The 25,238-nt window shown below is 31.5% G+C and overlaps 1 protein-coding gene across 1 annotated transcript in view; it reads left to right on the forward strand.

Annotated features, from left to right (window-relative positions):
- The window catches only part of cntnap2b (contactin associated protein 2b), a 58,440-nt gene that overhangs the window by 12,378 nt on the left and 20,824 nt on the right, over positions 1–25,238 (forward strand). The window contains exons 2-10 of the mRNA XM_073848396.1: positions 6,688–6,798; positions 9,120–9,313; positions 11,258–11,405; positions 11,729–11,932; positions 14,990–15,174; positions 16,675–16,818; positions 20,033–20,291; positions 21,620–21,769; positions 22,984–23,146. Of these exons, the coding sequence (XP_073704497.1) occupies positions 6,688–6,798; positions 9,120–9,313; positions 11,258–11,405; positions 11,729–11,932; positions 14,990–15,174; positions 16,675–16,818; positions 20,033–20,291; positions 21,620–21,769; positions 22,984–23,146 (1,558 nt within the window). The remainder of the gene's footprint in view (positions 1–6,687; positions 6,799–9,119; positions 9,314–11,257; positions 11,406–11,728; positions 11,933–14,989; positions 15,175–16,674; positions 16,819–20,032; positions 20,292–21,619; positions 21,770–22,983; positions 23,147–25,238) is intronic.

The following is a 25,238-nucleotide window of genomic DNA, read 5'->3' on the forward strand; positions in this document are numbered from 1 at the left end:
CTGTGTGTAATGAGGTGAGAGGCAGAATAAGGACAGATCTCAGAGTCGTGAAACAGACTGCTGGCTAATGTTTTCCTGGGGTTGATCATAGAGTGGTGCTTGAGAAGGAAAGCAGAGATAGTGTTTGAGACATTATTTCTGTAATTCTGTTTGGTGATTTTAGTAATGCAGAAATGAAAATGCCTGTGAATAATTAAAACAGTCAATAGCTGACATATAGTAAATGTATAAAGAACAAGAAGCACTTCAGATCAGGTGTAGGTTTTGAAAGAATATGATGAGCAATGTTGAGTTATTTCTGTGAAGGTAAACAGCTGGGAAAGTAAATACATGTTTATTAGATCTGTGTATATTTATTTATTTACTGTAAACTAAGTTCTCTTTCATGTCTTATTGCTCTTAAACTGTCAAATACACACAGGTTTTGTTAAAAACACACAGGATTTACAAAAACAGTCGGTTATTTCTGTGAAGGTAAACAGCTGGGAAAGTAAATATATGTTTATTAGATCTGTGTGTATAATTATTTATTTACTGTAAACTAAGTTCTCTTTCGTGTCTTATTGCGCTTAAACCACCAAATACACACAAGATATGTTAAAAACACAGGATTTACAAAAACAGTTAATTATTTCTGTGAAGGTAAACAGCTGGGAAAGTAAATATATGTTTATTAGATCTGTGTGTATAATTATTTATTTACTGTAAACTAAGTTCTCTTTCGTGTCTTATTGCGCTTAAACCGCCAAATACACACAAGATATGTTAAAAACACAGGATTTACAAAAACAGTTAGTTATTTCTGTGAAGGTAAACAGCTGGGAAAGTAATTACATGTTTATTAAACTAAGTTCTCTTTCATGTCTTATTGCGCTTAAACCATCAAATACACACAAGTTATGTTAAAAACACAGGATTTACAAAAACAGTTATTTCTGTGAAGGTAAACAGCTGGGAAAGTAAATATATGTTTATTAGATCTGTGTGTATAATTATTTATTTACTGTAAACTAAGTTCTCTTTCGTGTCTTATTGCGCTTAAACCATCAAATACACACAAGTTATGTTAAAAACAGGATTTACAAAAACAGTTATTTCTGTGAAGGTAAACAGCTGGCAAAGTAAATACATGTTTATTAGATCTGTGTATATTTATTTACTGTAAACTAAGTTCTCTTTCATGTCTTATTGCGCTTAAACTGTCAAATACACACAGGTTATGTTAAAAACACACAGGATTTACAAAAAACAGTCGGTTATTTCTGTGAAGGTAAACAGCTGGGAAAGTAATTACATGTTTATTAGATCTGTGTGTATAATTATTTATTTACTGTAAACTAACTTCTCTTTCATGTCTTATTGTGCTTAAACCGCCAAATACACTCAAGTTATGTTAAAAACACAGGATTTGCAAAAACAGTTGGTTATTTCTGTGAAGGTAAAGAGCTGGGAAAGTAATTACATGTTTATTAGATCTCTGTATATTTATTTATTTACTGTAAACTAAGTTCTCTTTCATGTCTTATTGCTCTTAAACCGTCAAATACACTCAAGTTATGTTAAAAACACAGGATTTACAAAAACAGTTGGTTATTTAAATTTGTGGTCCAGGGTTACATATTTCTGATACGTGTGATATTTTATTCTATTTAGGGTCTGATAAAAGTTTTATATGTCAGTTGACTTTACTTGACTGTAAACGTAACAAAACAGTTAGATTAGAGAAATGGCAGTGTGTTGTTTATTTATCAGAAGTCACCTCTTCACACCATCAGCTTCTTGTTAGTCGATCCTCTAACAGTTTTAATAAGAAATGAGGACCTTGACCATAACACAGTATTGATTGTAAATAAGTTTTTGTCCCTCAGCACTTGGACTTCAGCATAACGCTGTTTTATTGCACATTATACCGTTTCAATGAAAGCATTCAGTCAGTTTTCTGAACAAAAGCGTTAGACAAATGTGTTGATGCACAAAAGGCAAGTTGTTTTTCTTTTGAGTAACAGAGAAGTGAAGTGAATTCTGCTCAATCATGAATGTAAAATGCTCTGCTGCTCTTCAAAATGAATGTTAAATTGAGTTCTTTAACGACTCAAATGCTCAGTTGAGGAACCTTACCTTTTTTCTGTCTGATCTTGTAAATTTGCACATACAGATAATTTTAAAGCACAGTTTCATGGTCGTAAGATATTTTATATATTTTATAGAATTTATATGTTTTTTATGCAATGACTTTTCTAGTGAAACTTAGCAAAACTTTGCTCAAAAATGTTCTTACTGCCTGTAATTTTGTTTCTTTGTGTGATATTTTGATGCCATGTCACACTTCTACTTCCATGACACTAACAATTCCTTCAATGGAGGATGCATTGATATTTGCCATTTTAGCCGTTTCATGTTAGGACTGACCTAAATGAAGTGAGCAGGTGGTTTTGTTTTTCTCATATTACCTCCATTTCTTGTCTACGTGCTGTAGAGCTCATATCAGTGATCTGAGTCTCATGAAACAGCACCTGAGGCTGGAAAGAGAGATCAGCATTCAATCCAAGAGAATCTGAGGCTCTCCGGGTGAATGAAAGGTTAATCCCAGGAGAAGATCCCGATCAGTATATGAGAACTCCAGTGTTCGATCAAAGAGTATCCTCAGAGCAATTGCCCTCTCGCTCTAATTATAGAGTTCAGGGGAATTCACTATCGCTGCAGTAGTGTTCAGGGATTAATGGAGGGGATTTTCTTTTAATATGGGCAGTTTTTTTAGGAAATAAATTTTACAAAATACTTTCTCTATGTGCAAAAGTTTATACCTATATGGGCTATTCTACAGAATTGGGGCAAACTACTGTCCCACAAAAAAAAAAAAAAAAAAATTAAAGCATTTAAGAACTCAAATCTTAGATGTTTACTAAGATCCTTCTATTATCTATTGAAACCCACAATAATGTTTAAAATATAAGTAAGGTTAATATATATAAAATCATCATTAATTGGGTACTTTCAATAGGGAGGTTGCTGTCTCGTGAGTAAAGGGAACACATAATCCTTTATTAGTGTTTGCCTCAATGTATATTCAAACTAATGAATCCTTACGTTTGAAATCAGTATAATCAACTTTTTGCCTTTTACAAGGAAAAAATTTATTCAAAACACAACAAATCTGATAAATCACACTTGAAATATTGTTAAAATTGTAATTATTATTGATTTACTTCTGAGAACCTTTTAATAAAATAGAAAACAAAATATTTACAAGGAAGATGAAAGCAATATCTTAAGAGGTCAATATAACCCTTCTTATTAAATTATATATTACTGTGTTTCGGTAGTGACCAATTTGGGGAGTGGACATAGATATTCCAAAACTTTCTGAAAATACAATATGAGAATGAATTGCACAATTACTATAAATATGTTCCTTGGATATTATACAGTTTGCATGCATACAAAATTTGTGGGGGAAAAAAGCATTTTTTAACTCTGACTTTGAACCAAGTCTGTAGAATGGCCCATATATGCGTCATTTGAGAATTCATGTTTTAATTTTTCTGAACACAATTATTTATATTTTTGCATAATATGAATATATTGTTTTTGTTTCGTGCAGATGTTTTGTATAGTGTAATTTCACAAAGGTGAAGTCAGTATTGTGAATTGTATTGTATCGTGAGTTAAGTGAGTCATTACATTCCTACACGTTATATATGTCTCATAACTGACTCTGTTGCCTACTTTGTAAACAAGTACATTAGATTTTAAAAACATTTCTTAGTGGCAAACTTGTGTTTTCAAGATGGAAATTGACATGAGCATGATGGTCGGCATGTCTCATGCTGATAAATTAGTCAGTGCATTTCCGTTTATTAGGAAAAAGCCTTCTCTGTGGACTCGACCTCATCACATCTGGTTGAAGGTCAACACTGCAAATGTGCTTGCTGACATTTACATGATCTCTGAAGGCTTCAGTAGATGCAGAACATGTAACCATGTCATAACAGTGTCTGCACATCCTCTCACAGCAGGAAATATTCACTCACGTCTGTATGTAAACCCCATCTGCTGCATGATGACTCATTGAAATTTTTGCACCGCTTTTGTTCATGCAGCATTTTACATGCATTCAGTAATTTAAAGTAATTAAAGTGACCTACAGTGATTTTAGTACTTTTAGTACTCAAACATTTTTTTCATAGTTATTTAGTTACCAAGACAAAATTTTTAAGTTTTAACTTTTTAAGTTTTCCATGTATTTATTTTATTTTATTTATTGTTTGTTTGTTTGTTTGATTTTGGTAGTCAGTAGGGATGCACCGAATGTTCGGCAACTGAACATAGCAAAAAAAGCTCTTTTGAAAAACAAAAAGGGACGTGACGCAATCAAATAGAGGCACACACTAATGCAGCAAACATGTGGGCAGTGTGGAAGCATTTAAAACTGTCAGAGAAAGATGCAAAAATCATTACAAGCACTGACAGCATGAGACTGTTTAGTATTGCATTGCATGTCTTTCATGAGAAGAGAAAGAGGGGTGGTCGTTGCTGGTTACTGTATGATGAGAAATCGCGAAATTGCCTTAAATCATTAGTAAATAACTACAGAACGTTATGTTGTCTAATACACGCACCAATTGCATTTATTCTGTCAGAGCTGCATGAGCTCGTTAGCCAGGGTTCAAAATCCAAAGTGCCCGTTGAAATCTGCATGATGAATCATTCATAAATCTGCTGCTGTCAGCAAAAAGTAGCACTGAGGTCTTTTTGTGAGTTTCCACCAAAATAAAAGTCAACATTCATAAATGTTAGCATTGTAATTTTACTGCTGTTCTGTGAAATAAAATAAAAAAGTAACACAAAAATAATGATAACAATCATTACAACAACTCTATTAATACCTATATTATAATATTCTCCTTTGCTCAGCAAGGCTGCATTTATTTGTACATTAAAAAAACACATGCCTGATTGAAGAAGGGGGTCTTAAAAATGGCCAAAGAATATTATTTTACTAACTTTTACTACTAATTTTAAGTTAAATTGTAGTTTTTAAGATTGACAGAAAATGTATTCACCCACTTTGCCACCCAAGATGATGTCTTTCTTTCTTCAATCGTAAAGAAATTATGTTTTTTGAGGAAAACATTTCAGGATTTTTCTCCATATAGTGGACTTCTATGGTGCCCAGAATTTGAACTTCCAAAATGCCGTTTAAATGCATCTTCAAATGATCTCAAATGCGGTTGCAAATGATCCCAGCTGAGGAAGAAGTGTTTTATCTAGCGAAGAGATCAGTTATTTTTTTGTAAAATTACAATTTATATACTTTTTAACCTCAAATGCTTGTCTTGTCCAGCTCTGTGTGAACAGGTTTTTTTTTTTTTTTTTTTTCGATTCAAGACAGTTAGGGGTATGTCGAAAAACTCCCTTCTCATTTTCTCCCTCAATTTCAAAATCGTCCTACATCGCTGTTTTACCTTTTTTGTTAAAGGCATTTGATCTTCTTTGCATGGTAACTTTGCAAACACGGTCGGTACTTCTGAATTTTGAAATGATTTTTGAAGTTGAGGGAGAAAATAAGATAGGATTTTTTCGACATACTCTAACTGTCTTGAACCGGACTACACAGAGTTCAGGCAGATCAAGACAAGATGAGCGCTTGAAGTTAAAAAGTATATAAATTGTAATACATTTGTTTAAAAACGATTGTTTCGCTAGATAATCTTTTTCCTCGCCTGGGATTGTTTACAACCGCATTTGGGATCGTTTGGAGCCGCATTTAAACTGCATTTTGGAAGTTCAAAAACCACAGAAGTCCACTATATGGAGAAAAATCCTGAAATGTTTTCCTTACACTATGACTGAAGAAAGAAAGACATGAAAACTTTGGATGACAAGGGGGTAAGTGCATTATCTGTAAATTCTTGTTCTGGTAGTAAATCTGGTACAGATGAAATCCAGTAATCAATAGTATATATAATAGTATATTCACAGTGATCACTTTGCCCCACTGATGGTCATAAATATGAATGTGTGGTCATGAGCATGAAAAATTCATGTAGCTAAAACAGATGAATGCATTTGTTACATTTTAGCATTTCTTTTTTTAACGCTCTGTTAAAATGATTTGCATTAACACTAAATCTTAAGGCACATAAACACTCATATTGATGAGAGAGGAGTGCTCAGACTCTGGCCTTGAATCGAGCCTCCTCTGGTCTGATAAATTGGGTTACGAGGAGTCTATTTAAACTCTGCAGACTGACCGCACCCTCAGCAGCCAGAAACACCAAGGACCTTTCAGTGAGAAACGTGCTCCACTTCTGAAAGCATTCTGAATCTCAAACCTTGAATTTGCAAAGCTGAGAGATGCTGAGTTGCTTCTGATGGTGTTTTCATGTATAATGCAAGTAGATTAATTCTGACTGTTGTAAATGCGGAAAAAAACACGAGTAATATAACAGAACAGCAAATAAGAAACCGCATGCAGCGTCAGATGGTACTAAAGAGGAGATTTACAACATAATGTCGACATCAATGCACTACTGCCATTCGATTTTACAAAAACCGAGGGATATTGAAGAAATGTTTTATCACAGGCATCAGTAGCAAATGTATGAATGACTGTGTTGTTCTTAAATTCTGACATTCAGTTTGTTTCGAACTATTTCAGACATATGTTTTTCTGTTTTCTTCCAGAGAGGTGTGATGAGGTATTGGCTTCACCCCTTCCCTACAGCGCCTTCACCAGCTCCTCCGTGTTGGCAGCGGATTTTGGCGCTGGCTATGCAAAACTCAACAGGAGAGTAGGTGAGGATGAGCTCTGCGGCTGTGTTTAGAATGGAGTGCTAGTGTACTGCATAGTACATACTGTGTACTAAGGGTGTGTTCACACTTGTACTTTGGTTCGTTTGGTTCATTATGTTCGGACCAAAAAGGAAAATGATACATTTGGTCCTGGTCTGCTTAGCGTTCACACTGGCATTTTTGACAGCGAACCTAAAGTCACAGTGATACGTTCTCAACCTGATTGGTCGGGTTGAATGATGTAGATTTCTAGACGAATAAAAACGATTGTCTTGTTTTCAGAAAAAACAAGTCAAAATTAAGTGAGTTTTTGCTTAGAATTTTTGCTTGCTTTCAAACAGAAAACAAGATTTTTACCCCATTGGCAGTTTATTTTGAATGTTTCAAGCAAAAACACACTTCATTTGTTTTTTCTGAAAACAAGACAATAATTTTTACTCGTCTAGAAAATCCTTCTTTATTTAAGAATTTTTAGATATATTGGCTGGAAACAAGACAAAAAATCTAAGCGAGAAAAGCATTTTTTGCAGTGTGGCAGCGTTCACACTTACTAAAATGAATCACACTAACAGAGCAATCTATGGAAGTAAAATACTGACAAAGTTCGTTTTAATCAAACCAAACATGACAAGTGTGAACACACCCAAAGTATACATAACTTGTACATAAGTTGCACCAAGGCTGCATTTATTTAATCCAAAGTACAGCAAAAACAGTACAAATTTTAAATATTTTTATTATTTAAATAATTGTTTTCTATTTTAATATATTTTAAAATGTAATTTATTCCTGTGATTTCAAAACTGAATTTTTAGCATCATTATTCCAGTCTCATGATCCTTCCGAAATCATTCTAATTTTCTGATTTGCTCAATTTATTATCTTGAAAACAGTTGAGTAGGTCTTTTTCAGGATTCTTTGATGAATAAAAAAGTTGTAACTCCTGATTTTGAATGATATAATATATAATGTTACAAAAGCTTTTTATTTGAGATAAAAGCCGATCTTTGGATCTATCTATTCTTTAAAGAATCCAGAAAAAATGTACACAACTTTAATGTTAATGTTTCTTGAACAGCAAATCTGCATATTAGAATGATTTCTGAAGGATCATGTGACACTGAAGACTGGGTAATGATGCTGTAAATTTTGTTTTGATCACATAAACAAATTCAATTTTAAAAGATATTCAAATAGAAAACAGTTATTTTTAAATAGTAAAAATATTTTAAAATGTTACTGTTTTGCTGAACTTTGAATCAAATAAATGCAGGCTTGGTGAGCGGAAGAGAAATTATTTAATATGCTGATTTACTGAAACATTTCTTCTTATTATTAGCATTAAAAACTCATATTCACTTCATGTTTTTCCGAAAACTGTGCTACATTTTTTCAGATTTTTTTAATAAATAGAAAGATCAAGAGAACATAATTTCTTTCAAATAGAAACATTTTTGATATTATAAATGTCTACACTCTCACTTTATATCAAATAAATGTGTCATTACTGAATAAAAGTATAAAAGAATATCAATTTCTTTCAATTTCTGTCTCCAAACTCATAAATGGTAGTGTATGCTGTAAATAAATCGTATGTTCTTTGTTGTTGTCACATGACCTTATGTGGTTGCCAGTGGTATCCATTTATAATTTTAATTAAATCTAATTAATGTGCATGCAAACGTCATATATGTGACCCTGGACCACACAACAAGATTGGTTTAAAGGTTCATTTTTTAAACTGAGATTTAAACATCATCTGAAAGTTTATTATGATAAGACAATATTTGGCTGAGATACAACTATTGAAAATCTGGAATCTGAGGGTGCAAAAAAATCAAAACGCTGAGAAAATTGCCTTTAAAATTGTCCAAATGAAGTTCTGAGCAATGCATATTACTAATCCAAAATTAAGTTTTGATATATTTATAGTAGGAACTTTATAAAATATCATCATGGAACATGATCTTTGCTTAATATCCTAATGATTTTTGGCATAAAAGAAAAATTGAAGTATTTTGATGTACTTTCATGTCCGCTATGTCTCTCTACTCATTGGTTGACATTTAGACTGAAATGTGAGGTGCGATTAACTGCAGATAAAGTATAAAGGATGCATTAGGATTAGCTTAGCTTGCAAAACGTTGAAAAAACATCTCTATAGATCATAATGAATTTTAATGCACATTCTGGCTACCTTTAAGGAAGTATAGTGCTAATGCAGCATTATGGAGCTGCGGTTTGGACTAAAGCATTGTAATTGAAGCTTGGCAGCGTGTGCTGTTTTCTCACATCAGATTTGACTTGTGCTTTGTCTTTCTAAGGCAATGGAGGATGGTCGCCGTTAGACTCCGACAGGTACCAGTGGCTACAGGTGGACCTCAGGGCCAGGAAACAGATCACTGCCATAGCAACACAGGGCAGATACAGCAGCTCTGATTGGACCAAACACTACAGGCTCCTTTACAGTGACACAGGAAGTAACTGGAAGCCGTACCGGCAGGACAGCAACATATGGGTGAGTTTACAGGGACAACTGTGATTTATAGCTCAGGGAGTAAATATTGTTTTTGGGTTACCAAATCTGAGAGTAACAGCTGCTGCTGTGTCATGCAGACTGACCCACTTAGGTTTGGCTAAAGTAAAAGTTTTCCAAGATTTTGGAGAGTAAAACTTTATTAATCTGTGCACGTCTTTACGAAAAAGCTGAAATAATATCTAAATATTAGATGATTTTTTTTAAATAAATTAAAATAAAAAATTTAAACCTAGACTACCTTTAAGTACATAAATTATTAAAACTATAACTAAAATAAAAATAAATTACAGCTAAATAAAAATGACAAGCACATAACAAAATTGCTAAATCTTTAACTAAAATTAAAATGAAAACTGAAAATATCAAAATAAATGTTACTTCAAAATCTAAATCTATACAGTCATAATTAATATTTTAATCAGTTATAATATAATATTTAATTTTACTCGAAATATTGTCATTTTATTGTGTATTTTTTAGTTTTTAGTAGTTTTTATATGTAATATACACATATCATTTTTATTAATTATTTCAATTTATTTGTTTATTTTATTTTAGCACATCATGTTAACTAATAAACATTTTTTTAAATCTTGAAACAAGTTTAAGTATATAAAGTACTAAAACAAAAAATAAATGAAAATAAATTAAAGCTAAATAAATAATATTAATAAAAAATGACAGAGGTACATAACAAAATTGCTAAACCTTTAACTAAAATAAAAACTAAAAATATAATATAAATCTATATAGACATAAATTAGTGTCAGTGTTATTGTAGTGCCATTGAGATAATATTATAGTAATATTATAGTTTTTAATAATATTTTGAATCAGTTATTATTTTAATATTTTCTGTTTTCATTTTAATTTTAGTAGTTTTTCTATATGTACTGTACATATATTGTTTTTATTAAAAAAAATTCAATTTATTCATTTTATTTTAGTACATCATGTTAACTAATAAACTGTTTTTTACATAAATTATTACAAATAAAAAATGAAATATAAAAATATAAAAATATAAAAAATAATAATTAATGACAGAAGCATATAACAAAATTGCTAAAACTTTAACTAAAATGAAAGTGAAAACTGAAAATATAATATCTATATTTTAGTTCAAGTTTTAGTAATTTGGTTGGGTATTTTTGTCATTTTATTCAATACATATTTTTTTATTAATTTTTCCATTTATTTACTAATGTTTATTTTTATTTCAAGTAACAATCTTTTTATGGTTTTAATTTTAGTTTCAGTCCTGATTCTAGGTAATAATATAATTATATTCAATTACAATAACTCTGAATGGCAAATATGACATTTTAAATATTCAAAATATAATATTCAAAATATTACTAATAGTACATCAGTGATACTAATAAAACCATGGTTTTAAGGCAGCATTTCTGAGTTGAACATATTCAATTCAATTTTGGAGTAAACTATCCCTTTAAGATAGAGACATTAACACATTTACATTTATATGTGAATATTATGTAATAATATATTCTATATTCTCTCTAGGAGAAGCATTTGAGAAATTAAGCAGATCTCATTTATGACTTTCTTTCATATGATTTCCTCTGTAGCATAACAGATTTCATAAACAGCCTCATAAATGGATTTTACTTCACATTTTCAAAAGCTAACATCATGCATACTTTTCTCAAGATTGTAAATGCAATTACATTCATTCCCCACAACGCATTCCTGCACACATAATTCCCTCCTTGCATAATTCTCAATAAGAGTGCTTATGACAATAAATTAAGATGCAAAGCCCGTTCTCTTGGAAATACGCTTCAAGAGCCTGTCGTATTGATCTGTGTACGCAGAACCAGCAGTAATGGAGTGTCTCGCTCACAGGAGGAGGGTTCCTCGCTGCCTTTATGAAGTGTGCTTCCTTTCTTTCTGCCTCAGACGTTTTCAGGTAACTGGAACTCAGAGCGGGCCGTGCGCCATGAACTCCAGCACCCTTTGGTGGCCCGATACGTCCGTTTCATCCCGGTGGACTGGAGTGAGGAGGGGAGAATTGGGCTGAGAGTGGAGCTCTTTGGCTGTGCATACTGTGAGTGTTGTGAAAATGATCCTTGATGTAGGTTTCAGAGATATTGAACATTACCTAAACTCTTTGTGCATCAATATAGTTGCATTATTTTTCAATAACAGGCTCAAATGCATACTGGATTTGGTCTTCTTGGGCTATGAATGAAGAGTTGAGATGTATATAAAATGAAAGGATCAAGGACAATTCTGCATAATAATTCATGATATGACTCCTTTAAAAGAAAATATGTGAAGTTTCACCACTGTTGCATCATGCACTTGGCTTTATTAGAGAAGTGTAGCGCTGAGGAAGACTACTTCATATGTTTGTTTGTTTGCGTTCAGGGGCGGATGTGATCAGCTTTGACGGCCAGGGAGTCATTTCCTATCGGTTCAGACAGAAAAAGATGAAGATCTTGAAGGATGTGATTTCATTGAAGTTTAAGACCACTAAGGGAGATGGCATTCTGCTGCACGGAGAGGGACAGCAGGGCGATTATATCACTCTAGAGCTGCGGCGAGCCAAGCTACTGCTGCAGATCAACTTGGGTAATGTATTTTACTCAAAGAGTGGCACCGACGCACTGCCGTTCAAAAGTTTTGGGATTCAGCAAGGACGCTTTACATTTATTGAAAGAGACAGTAAAGACATTTATAACCATAGATTCCCATTTCAAATAAACACTATTCTTCAAATATCAAACTATTCTGAATGTATCTAAAAATGTATCGGCATTTCCACAAAGATATTAAGCAGCACTACTTTTATCAACATTAGTAGTAATGTTACTTGAGCAGCAGATCAGCATATTAGAATGATTTCTGAAGGATCTTGTGACACCGAAGACTGGCATAATGATGCTGAAAATTCAGCTTTGCATCCCAGGAATAAATTACATTTTAACATATATTCAAATAGAAAACTATGGAAGCCCTCCTCTGCCACTGAATTAAAAATTAAAAAAGGTAATTGTGACTTTTTGTCATTTTTTTCATACAATTGCGAGTCTACATCCAACAATTCTGACTTTTGAGAGATAATAAATTTGCAGTTGCGAGTTAGAAAGTCAGAATTGTGAGATATAAAGTCGCAATTTTGAGAAATGAAATCAGAGTTGCTTGATATAAACTTGCAACTGTGAGTCATAAAGTCAAAGATGTGAGATAAAGTCACAATTCTAAGAAATAAAGTTGCAATTCTGAGAAATAAAGTCAGAATTGCAAGATATAATCTCACACTTCTGAGATATAAAGTTGCAGTTCTAAAAAAAAAAAAAAAAATCAGAATTGTGATATAAACTCACAATTCTGACATGAAGTCACTTTTTTTGACTCTTTGACTTTTGACTTTTTTCTCAAAATTGTGAGTTTATATCTTGCAGTTCTGACTTTATAACAGACAATTGCGAGGTATTAAAAACACATCAGTCTTTTTTTCCCTAAAAATTGGACTTTATAACTCACAATTGCAAGAAAAAAAATCTTCAGAATTGCGAGAAACAATTTCACAATTGTAAGTAAAAAAGTCAGAATTGCGACTTTTAATCTAAGAATTGTTAGTTTATATCTCACAGTTTTGACTTTATAACGCAATTGCGAATTATTAAGAACATATGTGACACTGGACCACAAAACCAGTCTTAAGTCGCTGGGGTATGTTTGTAGCAATAGCCAAAAATACATTGCATGGGTCAAAATTATTGATTTTTCTTTTATGCCAAAAATCATTAGGAAATTAAGTAAAGATCATGTTCCATGAAGATTTTTTGTAAAATTCCTACTGTAAATGTATCAAAATGTAATTTTTGATTAGTAATATGCATTGTTAAGAACCTAATTTGGACAACTTTAAAGGTGATTTTCTCAGGATTTTGATTTTTTTGCACCCTCAGATTCCAGATTGTCAAATATATGTATATCAGCCAAATATTGTCCTATCCTAACAAACCATACATAAATAGAAAGCTTATTTACTGAGCTTTCATATTATATATACATCTCAGTTTTGTAAAATTTAACCTTATGACTGGTTTTGTGGTCCAGGGTCACATATCAGTCTTTTTTACCCTCAAAATTCTTGTAATTGCAAGAAAAAGACTTTTATCTCACAATTGTAAGTTTACGTCACACAATTTTGAGAAAAAAGTCAGAATTGCGATATTATATCTTGTAGTTCAGTCAACCTTTTGACTGAAAAAGTCTGAATTGTTTATATCTCAGAATGCTGGCTTTATAACATGCAGTTGTCAGTTAAGAAGTCTTTTTTCCCCTCAAAATCGGACTTTATAACACACAATGGCAAGTTATTTAGTCAGAATTGCGAGATATAAACTCGCAAGTCATTAAGAATTCTGAGAGAAAAAAGTCAGAATTGTGAGATACAAACTTGCAGTTGTGAGGAAAAGTCAGAATTGCGAGTTTATAACACACAATGGCGAGTTTTTAAGTTAGAATTGTAAGGTATAAACTCGCAATTCTGAGAATGCATTAGTCTCTTTTCCCCTCAAAATTAGACTTTATAACTTGCAATTCTGCGGTTCTACAATTCTCGATTTTTTAGAATTGCAAGTTTATTTCTCAGAATTCTGACTTTATAAAATTCAATTGCAAGTTTATATCTCAGAATTATATCTTGGAATTGTGAGAAAAAAGTCAGAATTGGGAGATAAAATGATGCAAGTACATATATATATAACATATATTCAAATAGAAGACTATGGAAGCCTGTTTCCATCACTGAGTTAAAAAAAAAGGTAATTGCAACTTTTTATCTCACAATTCTGACCTTTTTCTTGCAATTGCGAGTCTACATTTATTCTCAGAATTGTGAGATATAAACTTGCAAATCAGAGAAATAAAGTCAGGATTGTGTGATATAAAATCGCAATTGTGAGTCATAAAGTCTGTGAGATAAAGTCACAGCCCTAGACTTTTTATCTAACAATTGTGACTTTATATTTTATTTTTCAGAATTGTGAGTTTATATTTTGCAATTTCCTACTTTATAACACACAGTTGCAAGTTATTAGAACATATCAGTCTTTTTTCCCCTCAAATTTAGACTTGATTACTCACAATTGCAAGAAAAAAAAGTCAGAATTGCAAGATACATTCTTTATTTTTTCTCTTTTTTCTCAATTTATATATACACTTTTTCCCCCTCAAAATTTGATTTTATAACTCGCAATTCTGAGAAAAAAGTCTGAATTGTGAGACATAAATTCGCAATTGCAAGAAAAATGTCAGAATTATGAGATAAAAAGTCGCAATTACCTTTTTTTAAATTCAGTGGCGGAAACAGGCTTTCATAGAAAACAGCTATTTTGAATTGTAATAATATTTCTCAACTTTTTTCTGTATTTTTAATCAAATAAATGCAGCCTTGGGGAGCAAGGGAGACTTTTTTCAAAACCATTGCAAAATCTTACCAACTCCAGACTTTCGAATAGCAGTGTATGTCTGTTTTGGGTTACGATGACTTGCTAATATGTGTGTTGTTATAAATATAGTATTTTTTCACCTTAGCTGTTGTAGAACGGATCCTGGTTAGACCCGTCTCGTCTGACCCATTTCACTGATGGCGTTTGATTCTTGTGTCTATTTCAGGCAGTAATCAGTACGGCTCCATTCAGGGTCACACATCAGTGTCTAGTGGCAGTCTGTTGGATGACGACCACTGGCACTTTGTTCTGATCGAACGCTACAGACGCAGCGTCAACTTCACGCTCGACCAGCACAAGCAGAGCTTCCGCACCAACGGAGAGTTTGACCATCTGGACCTGGACTATGAAGTAAATGACAGATTTCAAATAAATATATGCATTATGTGAAATCACAAGGAATTTATAGATTATTAATTATTTAATACAGCTGGGAAATCAGACAACTATATTAATAATATTTTATCTGTGTTAAAAAAATATATAGACATAAACAAACTCTATAACATAAAAATGACAAAACCACATCAGTGCTATTTTCATATCATTAAGATAATATTATAGTTTTATTAATATTTTAAATAAATTATAATATTTTCTGTTTTCATTTTAATTTTAGTTCAAGTTTTAGTCATTTTGTTGTGTATATTGGTCATATTAGTAGTTATTTGTATACACATATATTGTTTATTAATTATTATTTAAATTTTATTTATCTATATCTATCTATCTATCTATATATATATATATTTTTTTTTTATTATATTATATTATTATTATTATTATATTATATTATATTATATTATATTATATTATATTATATTATATTATATTATATTATATTATATTATATTATATTATATTATATTTTATTTTAGTATATAAAGCATTTTTTATGATTTTAATTTCAGTTCTGGTCTTAGGTAACTATAAAAACCCTGAATGGAAAATATGAAAAAAACATCTAATGCAAAATATTACTAATAGAAATAAAATGTATTAAAGTAACGTTTCTCATTTTTATCTAGTTTAACTTAAGAAAAATACACATTAACTAAAAATGAATCAATTGAATCAATATTTGATTTCATATATTTTCTGTTTTCATTTTAATTTTAGTTCAAGTTTTAGTCATTTTGTTGTGTATATTGATCATTTAGTAGTTATTTGTATACACATATTATTTACTAATTATTAATTATTTTTCAATTTCAATTTTATTAATAGATTTTATTTATCTATTTTAGCTATACTATTCTATTCTATTCTATTTTATATTATATTATATTATATTATATTATATTATATTATATTATATTATATTATATTATATTATATTATATTATATTATATTATATTATATTATATTATATTATATTATATTTATTATATTATATTATATTATATTATATTATTTAAGTTCTGGTCTTAGGTAACTATAATAACCCTGAACTGAAAATATGAAAATAACATCTAATGCAAAATATTACTAATAGTACCATTTTCTGAACTGAACACATGCAATGGCAAAATTTTAATCTATCTGTTTATGGTCACGGAAGAGACATTAACATAATTACACATTTGCATATTATGTAATAAAGCCTCAGTCCTCTCTCATCTTCTCTCTTACGTTTCATTTACAGCACTCCCCCGCTCTGTTTCATAATTTGACCCCCATGCTGCTGGGATTTGGGTCTTTAGCACACAAATGATTGCATTCACTGGGTGGCATTTATTCAAACAGATAGATGGCGTAGATAAGATTAGATAAGATTAATGTTGGGCTCTCTGTATTATAGATGGTAAATGTTTCCATCACTTTCACTGTACCTCGGTGTCTAATTCCAGATTACATTTGGAGGGATGCCAGTGTCTGCCAAGCCCAGCTCAGGGGGCAGAGAGAACTACGTCGGCTGCATGGAGGCCATTCATTACAACGGGGACAACATCACTAACCTCGTGCGCAGGAGAAAAGTAGACACCTCCAGCTTCGTACGTGCCAAATTTGCATGTCTATTTTTATCAAATGAACACTGCAGAGCTCTCCAATGCCTTGTGGAGATAATTCAGGAGCTTCACTGAGGAATTGCTGTTGCTGGGTGTTACGTTGCTCCAAGAAAAAGATATTTCTGGTACTTCTGGTGTAATCAGAAATCTTGATTGTTTTCAAACACTTTTATTTACAGAAACTAGGACTGTCATTATATTCAAATAAATTTAATTAAAAATGACAAACTAATGGGATAAGGTTATGGGATAAGAATAACTCTCAGATGGCAATTTCTTAATAAAGTATTTGAGAGCTTGGCATGATTAAAATATATGTATTCGTACATTTTTTGTAATAATTTCCATGATTTTTCCAGGTCTAGAAATCTTGCTTTCAAATATTCCTTTAAAAAATACATTTTAAGTCCAAGTTTTCTGACTGTAAGAACCATGACAAAAACAACAACAAAAAAAAAGACAAAAAAAATGACCAAAAAAATAAAATAATTATAAGTAATAATAATCATTAATGATATTAAAATTATATTAATTAAATTTTATGTATATATATATATATATATATATATATATATATATATATATATATATATATATATATATATATATATATATATATATATATACATACATACATACATAAAATTTATGAATATATATATTGAGGTTTTCTGACTGCAAGAACCATGATTCTTAAATAAAAATGACAAAGAAAATAAATAAATTAATAATTAATAATTAGTAACAATAATTATTAGAAATACAAAAATTATATATAAAAATATTTTAAATTCTGTAATTTTAGTAGAAATGTGAGCTGAATGTTCTTCAGAGTTCAATAATGAATTTATCTGAGATATGGGATAAGGTAAGGGATAAGAATAACTCTTAAATGACAATTTCTTAATAAAATATTTGAGAGCTTGGCATAATTAAAAAAGATGTATTCATTATAAAAAGAAATCATAATTTCCATGATTTTTCCAGGTCTAGAAATCTTGTTTTTAAATATTCCTTTAAAAATGTATTTTAAGTCCAGATATTAAGGTTTTCTGACTGTAAGAACCATGGTTCTTAAACAAAAAAGAACAAAGAAAACAAATTAAATAATTTTAAGTATTAATAATAATTCATGATTTTAAAATTATATTAATTAAATTAATTAAATATTATTAAAATAATAATTAAATACTGTAATTTTAGAATAATCGATGAAATTTCAAAGCAATTTCAACTTTCTAAAATATTTTAGAGCTTAGCATAACTAAAAAAATGTGTTTAGTATAGAAATTTCCATGTGATTTTGAGATTTCAATCATTTCCATGATTTTTCCAGTCTCTAAAACTGACTGCAAGAACACTGATTCTTTAATAAAAACGACAAAGAGGGCAAATGAAATAATTATAAGTAGGCCTAATAATAATTATTAATAATAAAAAATAATTAAAATCTGTAATTTTAGAAGATTCAATAACTGAATGTTTTTAAGAGTTCAATAATGAATTTATAGGATAAGAATAACTCATAGATGGCATTTTCACAGCAATTTCTACTCAATGAAATATTTTAGAGCTAGACATACCTAGAAAAATGTGTATTCGTTATAGAGATTTCTATGTGCTTTTAATATTTTGATAATTTACATGATTTTTCCAGGTCTGGAAGTCTTGATTTAAATTTTTTTTTTTTTTTTTTTTTTTTTTGTCTAAATATGTTGAGGCTTTCTGACTGCGAAAACTCAGATTTTTAAATAAAAATGACAACGAAAACAAATTAAATAATTATAAGAAATAATAATTATTACAAATACAAAAATTACATTAAAAATAACAATGAAATTCTGTAATTTTAGAAGATTCAATAACTGATTGCTCTTAAGAGCTCAAAACTGAATTTATATTCATTTAAGATATGGGATAAGGTTATAGAATAAAATAACTCATAGATGGCAATTTCACAGCAATTTCTATTCAAAATATTTTAGAGCTTGGCATAACTAGAAAAATGTGTATTCATTATAGAAATTTCCTTGTGTTTTTAAGATTTCAGTCATTTACAATAATTTCTTGGTCTAGAAATCTTGTTTTCAAATGTTCCTTTAAAAAATACATTTTCAGTCCAAATATATCAAGGTTTTCTGACTGCGGGAAACTTGATTCTTAAATAATTATGACAAAAAGAACAAATTAAATAATATTTTTTTAATTTTTCATGATAATTTCAGAATTACTATGACTTGTATTATTTTTTTAATTGTTTTAACCCACAAATGACAATTTCTCAACAGTTTCTACTTAATAAAAAAAATTATATAAATGAAAATGAAAGAAATCTAGAAACTAGAATTATATTTATAATATATTTTCTTGAGTATATTCAGGTTTTCCAAGCCTACAAGAACCCCCTTGACAGTTTTTGAGAACAAATCAAATTTTTAGATGTTTTAATCTGTCTAAAAGCATGTTTTAGTCTTATATTACATTTTTTTAAAGAAACACTGCCCTAAAATATTTACTTATGTCTGGTTAAAATTGACAAGAATTCAAATTTCTTTTCATTTGCTTTCTTAATACACATTTTAGGCATTCTGTTGTTTTCAGTGATTGTTCTAATTCGATTCTTTGTATTGTTTACAGTAATCTCAGCTCCCCAAGGTTTGAGGCTTTTATATTCCACATTAAATATTCAATAGATACAGCTCCTCTCCCTGCGCTGGCCTCAGTCATAAACAGAGGTTTCCCTCCCTTTCCCACAATGCTGTGTGTGTGAGGACAGACATGAAGTGAGAAGTGCTGTCACTCTGTGCTGTTCTGTGATTATTCACAATGACTGGTGGTTGTTGTCCACAGTTCTTTTCCATGCTGGAAAAAATAGTTTGTGCCAGTTTAAGGTGATTGGTTGGATTTGAAACATGGTAGCTGCTTTTCCTGGTCCAAGGTGGTCTCCCAACCTTAACCAGCTCTAACCATACATCTAGACCAGTGTGGACCAGCTACAAACCAGACAAAACCAGCTACCACCTTAAGCTGGTTTTAGCTGGATTTTCCAGTACGGCCCTATCCAGGTTTCCCTCTTTCCCTCTGAAATTCTGTTGTAAAGTTATGATCATTCCTCTAGTGGTGTGTGTTGAACTCCTTGATAAACATTTTTGTTTAAAATGCTTCATAATTTTTATTTAGTCTGCCGTTCTCATTCCAGCATAACCTGACCTTCTCCTGTGCGGAGTCCCACACGTACCCTGCCTCCTTTAACTCCACCAGCTCCTTGCAGCTTCTGGGTCGGACTGACGCGGATACGGTGTCCGTCCGACTGCAGTTTCGGACGTGGAACCCCAGCGGTCTGCTGTTCTTCACCCCGCTCATGCCTGGAGGGGTGGAGGTCAGTCTGGTGGAGGGTAAAGTTACCGTTCACATCTATGTTTCACTGGGCAAGAACACACGCGTGGACATATCCTCAGGTAACACACATCCAGAGTGCTCTCAGTTTATAGACTGTCTTTACAGTTTCAGCTTGAAAAATCCTTGTAGTAGCACACTAGCAGGAATTTAGATCACCTATCATATCATATGTTCGGAAGCCCTTTTCCTCCACTGAATAAAATATTTAAAAAAGGGTATTGTGACTTTATATCTCACAGTTCTTTTTTACTCAGAATTACATGATACAGACTCACAATTGTGACTTTTTTCTCCAAATTGCATGATATAAACTCATAATTGCAAGAAATAAAGTCAGAATTGCTAGATGATAACTCATTTTTTTCTCAGAATTGCATGATATAAACTCAATTATGAATTATAAAGTCAGAACTGTAAGATATAAACTCACAATTCAGAATTGCATGAAATAAAATCATAAGTGTGAGTTATAAAGTATAAAATGAGAGATATAAACTCACAATTATGACTTATCTCAGAATTGCATGATATAAACTTACAGTTGTGAATTATACAATTATGACTTTTTATGAGATTGCGAGATATAAACTCACAATTGGGAGTTATAAAGTCAGAACTGCAAGATATAAAATCACACTTATGACCTTTTTCTCAGAATTGTGAAATGTAAACTCACAATTGGGGGTCATAAAGTCAGAATTGCGAGATATAACTCAAAATTCTGAATTTTTTACATTAGAATTGCATGATATACTCAATTGCAACTTAAAAAAGCCAGAATTGCGAGATATAATCTCGCAATTATGACTTTTTTCTCAGAATTGCAAGATATAAAGTCAGAATAGCAAGATATAAGCTCGAAATTCTGACTTTCTCAGAATAAAATGATATAAACTCAGAACTGCATGATATAAGCTCAGAATTGTGATATATAAACTCAGTTGCGAGATATAAAGTCAGAATTGCAAGATATAAACTTTGTCATAATTTAAACTCCCAATTGTAAGAAATAAAGTCCTTAATGGGGGATAACTCAATTCTGATTGTTTTTTTCTTGCAGTTGTGAGTTAATATATTTCTTTCCTGGAATTCTGACTTTTTTCACAGAATTGTGCAATATAAACTTGCAAACGGGAAAATAATATGTTCTCAGAATTGTGAGTTTGTAACACGCAATTCTGTGAACTAAAAGTCAAAATTGCAAGATGTAAACTTACAATTGTAAGGGAAGTCAGAATTGTGAGATAAAAATTCACAATAACCTTTTTTTATATTTTATTCAGTGGCGGAAACGCCTTTTGCAAAGTCCTCAGCATATTAACCAGTTAAACATACACACAAAAACATGAAAAGATGTCATTGCTCATAATAAAGTGTTTCTCTGCAGGGTCTGGTCTTAATGACGGACAGTGGCACAGCGTTCACTTTCTGGCGCTGGAAAGCATTGCCATGTTGACCATCAATGGAGACGAGATGTCCACAGTGAGAGCTGCTCTCCCTATGCAGATCAGGACTGGAGGAGATTACTTTTTTGGAGGTAATTATAGGAACCATGAAGTGTTTGTATTTGGTAAATAAAAAAATAAAAATAAAAATGTTTATAATTTTATATATATAAAATATAGTATATAGTGTGTATGTATGTATATATATATATATATATATATATATATATATATACTGTGTATATATACTGTTTATATATATGTATATGTAAATTTAAGAAATATTTACATGCACATATACACTGCTGTTCAAAAGTTTTGGATCAGTAGAATTTTTTTGTTTTTAAAAACATCTTTTCAGCTCATCAAGGCATTTATTTGATTAAAAATACAGAAAAAAACTGTAATACTGTGAAATATTATTGCAATTTAAAATAATGATTTTCTGTTTTAATATACTTTGAAATAGAATTTATTTCTGTGATGCAGTGCTGAATTTTCAGCATCATTACTCCAGTCTTCAGTGTCACATGATTCTTCAGAATTCATTCTAATATGCTGATTTATTATCAACATTGGAAACAGGTGTTCTTTGATGAATAAATAAAATAAAAAGAACAGAATTGATTTAAACTAGAAATCTTTTGTAACAGTATACGTTAGCGTTCAAAGTTTGGGGTCATTTCCTTTTTCTTTCTTTGAAGGAAATTATTACTTTTATTCAGCAAGGATGTGTTAAACTGATAAAAAGTGACAGCAAAGACTTATATTGTTAGAAAAGATTTCTATTCTGAATAAATGCAGTGCTTTTTTACTTTCTATTAACCAAACAATCCTGAAACAAGTATCACAGATTCCAAAAAAATATTAAGCAGCACAACTATTTCCAACATTGATAATAAATCAGCATCTTAGAATGATTTCTGAAGGATCATGTGACTCCAAAGACTGGAGTAATGATGCTGAAAAGTCAGCTTTGCATCATAGGAATAAATTATATTTTAAAGTATAGTAAAATAAAAAAAAAACACTTTTTCAAATTGCAATAATATTTCATAATTTTACAGTTATTTTTGATCAAATAAATTGAACTTTGAAGAGCATAAGAGACATTAAAAATCTTACTGATCCCAAACTTTTGAACAGAGGTGTATATATACCTGTTTGTACAAAAACAGTCAAATTAATATTAAATTCTGTTATGATGGATACTTAAATCTAAGAATATTCCAGAGCAAGCTTGATTTGCTTTGCATGACTGCACTGTTGAGAGTACAGGTTTTAATTTCCTTGTCGCCATGTGCAGGATACTTCCCACGGACAGACCTTTCTCCATCACAGCGCTCCTTTCAGGGCTGCATGCAGCTCATACACGTCGATGACCAGTTGGTCGACCTGCAGTCTGTGGAGCAAGGCATGCTGGGTAGCTTTGAGAACGTCAGTCTGGATATGTGTGCCATCATAGACAGGTAATGTATTCTCAGTATGGACTGGCATTGATGCGGAGACCTGATGTGAATTTGCATATTCTGCTTTGTAAAAGTCAACATGCACTCTCCATACACTCTTCCTTTTCATATGATAATGTCACGTCTCCCTGCGATAAAGTCAAGCCTCTGTACCCATCCATATTCATTCATGAACCCGCTGTCCTGCGCTCTCACGGATGACTCTGCAAACTAATGAAGAGCAGATGTTTGCCTTTGATCGCAGTGTTCTGATCAAAGCCGCTGCTGTTTTTTGATTGTCATTTTTGCTCAGTCCTTCCAAAAAGCAATAAGACGTTCCTCGAGTCGTGCCACTGATTGCTTTATTAGACTCATGATGACTTATAAAGCTGTGAAGCTGTTTCGAGGAGCTTATGTCATGCACATCTGACTCTCTTCAGCTGGAGTTTGTCAAAGCTGTGTCACATGTCCTGCCCTCGTTTGATCAGGACGACTGTGTTAACATGCAGGATCAGGGGAACCTTTCCTCTGATCTGATACTTCTGCAGACAGGACTTAAGGACTGCGGAAATTAGGTTTTATAGAGCTACAAGCAGAGATTATCAAGCAGGGCGTTACTTCAGGAAGTGGCAACCTTTTCAGATCTTTTAGAAAATTCTTGTTAATTTTTTTCATCAACCAACCAACTAATTAAAAATTTAATGTTAACAATTTTATATATACAGTACAGACCAAAAGTTTGGACACACCTTCTCATTCAAAGAGTTTGCTTTATTTTCATGAAACTTTGCTCGAAGTATCGCCTGGGTCTCTACACATGAACTCGAGCATTGAGAACATTGTTTGTGTACACAGAGTTTACTAAAAAGAAAGGTTTTGAACAACTCACTTCCACTGTTTGAGTTTTCTCTCGCGGCCGTCTTGCCAGTCAAGAAGTGTCGATCTCCGAATGCGAATTATAATTACCATTTTGTAAAAAACATTGAATAATACTTTTTATGTATGAGACTACCTCTTGAAGCTCATCAAGAGAATGCCAAGAGTGTGCAAAGCAGTAATCAAAGCAAAAGGTGGCTACTTTGAAGAACGTAGAATATGACATATTTTCAGTTGTTTCACACTTTTTTTGTTATGTATATATAATTCCACATGTGTTAATTCATAGTTTTGATGCCTTCAGTGTGAATTTACAATTTTCATAGTCATGAAAATAAAGAATTTGAATGAGAAGGTGTGTCCAAACTTTTGGTCTGTACTGTACACTACTAGTCAAAAGTTTTTGAACAGCAAGATTTTTAATGTTTTAATGTCTCTTCTGCTCAAATCCAAAATACAGCAAAAACAGTCAAATTTTGAAATATTTTTCATATTTAAAGTACCTGTTTTCTATTTGAATATATTTTAAAGTGTAATTAATTTTTGCAGGGTTTCCGCGGGGTCTTAAAAAGTCTTAAAAAGTCTAAAATTTAAAAATCAAAATTTTAGGCCTTAAAAAGTCTTAAATTCGCTGTTCTAGGTCTTAAATAATTTTACACAGGTCTTATTTTTCTGATGTCCATCTAACGCTCCCTCTAAAGCTCATTTAAATTGTAGTGTTGTGGTGTTGTAGTTCTTTATTTCACTATTCCAAATATAATTTGCTGTATTTAAACTACAAATGAGACCAACATGCAATAGCCAATCAGCTTTCTGTTATTGGCGCGAGTCTCTCTCGGATTGTACCGCAGAAGGAAAATGGATTTAACTTTTTAGCTTTGGGGAAGTGCAAGTTTAGTGATACTTGGCTTGTAAAAACTGAATATAGGGCTTGGCTAAGGCCAGTTGCTAACAACTGTAATTTTTTTTCCTCCCTCTGTGGAAGTTACTGCGTCTTCAGACAGAATCGCAGTAGCAGAATACAGGTCAAACTACCTTTTTCTGTATATAATGTTCTCAATAATAATAATAAATATAGGTCGAGCTAGCTGACCGCCAGCCTTCGAGATAACTTTAAAATGTTTTTTTTTTTTTACTTGCCCGACCGAACAAACCGCCTGATTAAAACTGAAGTGACAAAAACAACTAGCGAAGCAGCGAAAGGCAAGAAAGATTCCTATTTTAATACATTCAACGT

The sequence above is a fragment of the Garra rufa genome, chromosome 10 (genome assembly GCF_049309525.1).
Source record: "Garra rufa chromosome 10, GarRuf1.0, whole genome shotgun sequence".
Classification (NCBI taxonomy): domain Eukaryota; kingdom Metazoa; phylum Chordata; class Actinopteri; order Cypriniformes; family Cyprinidae; genus Garra; species Garra rufa.